General features: G+C 43.1%; 1 protein-coding gene across 1 annotated transcript; it reads right to left on the bottom strand.

Moving 5' to 3' along the window:
• Positions 1-3,073: 3,073 nt before the first annotated feature.
• LOC135442904 (uncharacterized) lies at positions 3,074-6,313 on the bottom strand. The gene is made up of 5 exons (XM_064703182.1): positions 6,264-6,313; positions 5,600-5,878; positions 4,997-5,492; positions 4,168-4,312; positions 3,074-3,106 (listed from the first exon to the last, which is right to left on the bottom strand). The coding sequence occupies exons 2-5, from the start codon at positions 5,745-5,747 to the stop codon at positions 3,074-3,076; spliced, it is 822 nt and encodes a 273-aa protein (XP_064559252.1). The 5' UTR covers positions 5,748-5,878; positions 6,264-6,313.
• Between the last annotated feature and the right edge of the window lie 200 nt (positions 6,314-6,513).

Raw genomic sequence — 6,513 nt, 5'->3', positions numbered from 1 at the left:
CCCCAGCCTGCTTTATGTGGGACAAGACAGAAAGGAAGATGGCAAAGAAGAAAACAGGCCATCTGCTTACCCAGCACACAGAAATCTGGCAGAAATACTAACTTTCAAGGTGGGAATCCTGAGGTGGGATGCTGCTGCTGAAGCTGACAAAGCTGGAACTTGCTGAACCAAGACAGGAGCTCCTTTGGGCCTACTTCTTGTCCTAGACCCTGTGGAGTGAGATTTGCTTGCACTGACTGTAGTCAGTGCTGAACTTCACACCTCATCTATGCTTGTGGCAACCATGACTTCATTAAGCCAAACTACTTCTGAAATTTTTCTGCCTTTTCTTACCCGAATACAGGCTTCATTTTCTGAAAGGCCAGTATATTTTTGCTTTGTGATTTTGCAAAACCTTTTCACAAAGATTTTGTGAAACTTCTTCTTTGTGACAAAGGATGATGTAGCCAAACTCAATAGGGTCATTTTCCTTACTTTCATGCACTTTTCCTGTAGAAAGTGGCATGAGGTATTCTGGCTATCAGTATGTATTCCCAAGATACATAAAGAATACAATCAGTTTTTCTTAGGAAAGGGTCACAGTTATAGAAACTGATATCATACTGGTGGAAGGCAAAATTCCTACCAAGACAGAGTTCTAAGGGCCAAGTAAAGCCACCAAGTCTCCACTGTCAGGGAGCCACACAGGATCTCCCATGCCCATGAAGTGAACTGCATTCCCACCCATCAGACAATCCCATTGATAAAATCTTAACTCTGATTATGAATGAAGCCAGTCCTATGCTCTTTACTTAGTTTTCCTAAGTCCAAACAGATTCCATTGCTTCAGGGTTTTCTTAAGAATGAGCTTTTTACTTTTTTTTCCTGTAAGAATGGTATCTTGGACTTTCTGTACTTGCTCAGACACCCTGAAACAGATATAGATGTGCACATCTCACCCTGTTCATCCCCAAAAATCAAACATCCACATGGTCACTGACTGAAAAAACTGACTGAATTTCCCCTGAATTTTTGATTTTTCAGGATAAAATCAATAGGGAAATAACTTATCTGATATTCTTTTCTGTGTCATTGTACTGGACAGTACCCAGGTCCCACCATCATAATTTGTTTATGAGGATAAAAGCACTATTATCTAAAAGGAGGCATTGTGTTCTCAGTGGTGTGCAAACAATGGTTCACATACTCCAGGTCTGCCAAATACATTCTTTAAACTGCATTGTCAAATCTTTTCTCCTTTTCCTTTTCCAAATAAAAAATATAAAATGCTATGATAGTGTGAATTGTTGGAATCAAAATTGGACAGAAATTGGAAGATCCATAGCTGTGATTCCTGCAACTGACCTACAAGATATATCATAAACCACCCCCCCATATATCCAAAGTTCAATAAATAATGTTCTATGCTGTTTGAGTGCAAAACATTTAGATAACAATGAAGTAAAAGAACTTAAGTGCTTTTTGTTCCCTTTTTACTCTGTTCACACATACATTTGCTGTGCAAAGCCGGGTGACACTTTCATGAAAATTGAGGTAAATTCACTGTATATTGTTTTACTTATATACTCACCAAACACACAGATGTTCACATACACTCTCTTATCTACATCAGTGACCAAAGCTGAAAATAAAAAACTATTTTCATGTTGTCTGCATCTCTATCACAGTTGCAAATCTAGGGCTTGAGAACACCTTAACCAGCTTGTAACTGTTTTTTGAGAATTCATATATATGAGAATTCATATATAAAACACAGAATTTCTACTTTTCTACCTTCTTTTTGTTCCAATAAACACAAGAAAACAAGCAGACCACACATGACTCAAAATAATTTGACCTAACACTTTATCTTTACTCTCTTTCTATTGGAAGATCACTTATTGTATTTGCCTAGTTCTTTTTCCACTATCCTCTTAACAGAGCTACTCACATCTGCCCTCTTCCAAATGTTCCCTCTGCTTTAATTCTGGTCATCCATGCAGAGACATAGAAGTGATCAACTCCTTATCAGAGGAGTTTGTAGACATCACCATCACCCACACAACGTCTCCCTTTCCTATATCTCTTCTGAGATCACTACAGATGGGCCTAGACTCATGCTTCCTTTGAACACTTCTCTCCTTGCACAACTCATCCTTGTTTTCAAAAACGCTCTCTTCCCTCTGTTAGACTTAGACCAATCTACGCATATTTGGTGACCAAAATTCACAAGTATGATCCAAGAATCCAAGTTTACAACAGCTAATCTCAAGAAAGTTGATTTACATGACAACAGCCTCTTTGCTGAGAAGACATCACACCATTACTTCATTTCCTCTACTGGCATCCTGTTGAAGAACAGGTAATATTTAAGATTTTAGCCTGTACTTTCAAATCCACATATACAACTAGTCTGAATTACGTTTAGGATTTGTCCTCTGCAGTCATGACTCACTGCATCAGCTACTCCCCAGATGTGAACAAAGTGTTTCTCCCAGTGCAGAAACATGTTAGTGCAGGAGACAGGACTTGGACAGCAGCTGGTGTGCATAATTAGAAAGGAATTCACTTCTGCTATGCACAGGAGGACCACAGTCATCACCTCAAACACAACATATAACCCACCACATATCCCACAACATATATCCCACAGGATATCCCTAAAAACACTTTCACAACAAAACAGCCTGAAAACAAAGCAAGCCAGATGGATGGACAAAGAGATGTCTTTGTGGGTGTGACAGACTAAAAACATTAGCTGCTTTCTTCACAAAAGTCACAGCTTTAAAAAATATAGCCAAAACTTATCTTTAAATTGCTTAAAACACCAGCCCAATGTGTTTATCCTGCATGTACCTTGTCAGGCAGATAGTGTCCTCACTGCTCACACATGGGCACACATCTGTAGGCCAACCCCAGGTCAAACACATCAGCGTCACGCTGAAGGAATGAATCCCCATCCCACTGTGCTCATTGGAAGGGCTTATTTATACACTGAATACTTTTGTGACTGAGAGCATATGGGACCTGGACATAGATTTGTAGAGTTTGCACAGTTTGCTTAAAATCCCTTATGTAGGTTTTAACTTCTGTCTTAATTCCTGGTTGCATATTCATTTTCCACAAGCTTGAACATAAGAGCAAAAAAATTATGAGTCAGTCAGAAAGAGTATATTTCATTGTAACTAGGAGCTCAGATTTCAGATACTTGACTTTTATATGACTTGGACAAATTTACATTAAGTGACAAGTGATGTCACACTGCTGAAGGACATAAATGTCAATATGTGATATATAGTTTATATAGTTTCAGACTCAAAAAAGAATTGTAGGAAGGAAACTGGAATGATTATTTTTCAATACCTGGGAGAACTTTCAGCCCCTATTTATCCCAGCAGGTGCTGTATATGCCCTTTTCAGTTGTTCTGTAAACAACTGAAAAGTTGTAAGGATACAGCACAACCTGAGTGGCCTTCTCCTTCACATATGGAAGGATTTACTCAAAATGTTTGTGAACAATCTACCTTGAATATCTTCCTGTCTCCAAGAAATGTACAAAACAACCTACAAGAATGTATAAATGTTCACTTCTCATCAGCTGTAGGATTTGGTAGCAACCTTCACACCTTCGGAGATTGGAAGATGTTTGTGTTATCAGCTAAGCCCACCAAAAGTAAACTGGTGTGGGGCCAGAGTTGGAGAAACCAGCAGCAAAATGGAGGGGTTCTACCTTTATGGTATCATTTCCACTATGAGCCAGTCTCCTTCAGCTCATTCAAGTCTTTTTCATGGCAATCCCCAGCTCCAGTCTCTCAGAGAATTAATTTTGGGGCCCACAGGAGATGAAAACAGTGTGCTGATTGTGAGTCCCTCCATCTCCTCATGAAGGGATGAAACTAAAGAGACTGTCTGCTGTCAACATAGCGTATCATAGTGGTTTGCTTTTGAGACAACTCTTTAAATTATGACTGAGGGCTCCCACTCACACAAGTGCCTCCAGCTTTAGCCTTGCACACTCACAGATGCCTAGGAAGCTATTGCCCTTTGAGATCATCTCAGGCAAAGTGCACCAAAATAAAACTGGTTTCTGTCCTGAATCACATTAAAGTTTTCACATGACAATTATTTTATCAAAGCAAATCTAAGGAAAAAAACCCAAACACTTGCATTTTAAAGTACAACCATTACATTCCTCGATGTTGCATCCAAAGCAAAGATGTTACAGAGCAAGGTTTGAAGGCCATTTTCCGACTTCTGAGTTAAATTAGCACTTTTAATGCGACCAAAGTAGACATAAAAGTGGAAACATCGTATGTGTGCAGGGAAGGTGAGACTGTTAAGAGAAAGTTTAAAAAATCCCCTAAATATTACCAGTATGCAAAACAATACGAAACTATAGTAAAACTACAGCTACTTAAGGGAATAGGACATAATATGACTGGAAGGAGAAAGAAAACAGATACATGTGCATATTGATAAGATGTTTAAGCTCTTGGAAACCAGTTTAATCAACAGAGTGGCTAAAACAGCTTAAAACAAAACGTTACCCCTCCAAATGCACAGGTTCTAATAATGGAGCTTCCTATCCAGTCCACAGTTTCTTGCCATACTCTGTACCTCAGCGTTGCTCGAGCAAAGTGAACTGATACAGTGGGAATAGAATTGCTTCATCTCAAAGGCAGTTGTAATTTTAAATATATTTTTTACCACTTCATGATGTATATGCCTGTGTCAGGAGACTTAAATATTTAAACAGGGTGACAAAGTTCATTTCAACTTCAATGACAGTCAAACCCCCTGACATCCCCCTTTTGTAATGTGAGCAGAATTTTCTTCATAGAAATAGCACACCTCAAAGGAGTGTGGAAAGGAAAAAGAAAAAAAAAACAAAAAACTTCTATTACAACTTTTAAAGCCCTGAAAGTCTTTACGATATCTCTTTCACCTTTACCTACTGAATCACCCCAATAATCTCCTACCGGTAGATATTTATTTCCTAAATAAGCTGCAGGCACACATCGTGGAAACCAGCCGCCCGCTCTCAGGGGGCAGGCGAGGGCAGGGCGGCAGCCGCCAGTGACCTCCCGGGGCCGGGCGCTCGCCGGCCTCACCCCAGCCCGAACCCTCCCCGGGCACCTCAGGCCGCCTCCTTCTTTCCCAAGCACGGAGGGGTGTGCCTGTCCTCCGGCCGACCCGGCGATGAGCAAGCGCCTGTGAAATGTGACAGAACGAGAAACGCGGACTCGGTGCTCCCAGCCGGCGCGGCCCCGGGGCCTCTGAGGGCTCCGGGTCACCCGCGCGGAGCCACCTCGTGGCCCGCGCCGGGAACGGCAGCCGGCCGCCCTGCCGGCCCGCGCTCCTCCTTCCCGGGGAGCCCAGCTGAGCCGGGAGCCGTGCTGAGCCGGGAGCCGTGCTCATCCAGGAGCCGTGCGCATCTAGGAGCAGTGTCCGCTCCGGCTTCCCTGCCCCGTGCCCTCCGTGCACCGTTCGGGGCCCGCCGCCGACCGCACACCCTGCAGGTGAACACAGAATCACAGAACAGCCTGAGCTGGAAGGGACCCACACGCAACAGTGAGTCCAACCCGTAGCTCTGCACGGCACATCCCCAGAAATCACACACCGTGTGCCTGAGAGCTGTTCTGTGGTTCTGGTTCTGGTTCACCATGCCTCTGGCAAGAGCGGTGCAGGTGCAAGCCCACATTGGCTGTTGTAGCTAGAACATGGAGGGGCAGGCAGAGCATGGTGGCAGAAATATCTTCTGCTGGCATGGAAAAAGGTAATGACTGTCCTCAGGTGAAGTACTTGGCTTGTATTAGGGAACAGTCACAGCCTGCTTGAGACAAGAGGAAGGACAGAGCTCTCACAAGTCCCGTTCTTGCTGCATCATCCCTTTCTGCTGCTGTGGAGGGAGGGAGGGAAGAAAAGATCAGCTTGGGAAAAACCATTCCAGAGAAAAAATTGTTCTGTGAAATACATCTTATGATGAATAGTACAAAGGTATGAAAAAACAGTGTCTTTTGTATGGACAGTTAGTAGTCACTACACTGACAAATCACAGATACATCAGGGTTGGAAGAGACCTCTAAAGTCATCCAGTGCAACTATCAGTCCAGCACTAACACTGTAACCCCTAAACCACTAAAGCAGGCCTAACCCCTAAACCACACCCAGCACCAGATCCAAGTGCCTCTTAAACCCCTCCAGAAATGGTGGCTGCACAACTTCCCTGGGGGAACCTAATACAGTGCCTGACCACTTTAAGAGTGAAAAATTTCATGTAATACCTAATCTGAGTCTCCTCTGTCTCAGCTGAAGGCCATTTCCTCTGGTTCTCTCACTGCAGTCACAGTAGAACTAGAAACCAGTCCCCAGCTCACTACACTTCTCCTTTCAGGGAATTGTAGAGAGGGATGAGGTTCCTCCTGAGCCTCCTCCAGGGTAAACAACCCAGCACCCTAAGCTCTTCCTCAGAAGACATTTTCTTGACTTTTCATGAGTCTTGTTGCCCTTCTCCGGACACACTCCAGCACCTCA

The sequence above is a fragment of the Zonotrichia leucophrys genome, chromosome 2, assembly GCF_028769735.1.
Source record: "Zonotrichia leucophrys gambelii isolate GWCS_2022_RI chromosome 2, RI_Zleu_2.0, whole genome shotgun sequence".
NCBI lineage: Eukaryota > Metazoa > Chordata > Aves > Passeriformes > Passerellidae > Zonotrichia > Zonotrichia leucophrys.
Note: the sequence above shows the minus strand (reverse complement) of the source record. Positions and strands in the feature narration are given on the sequence as shown.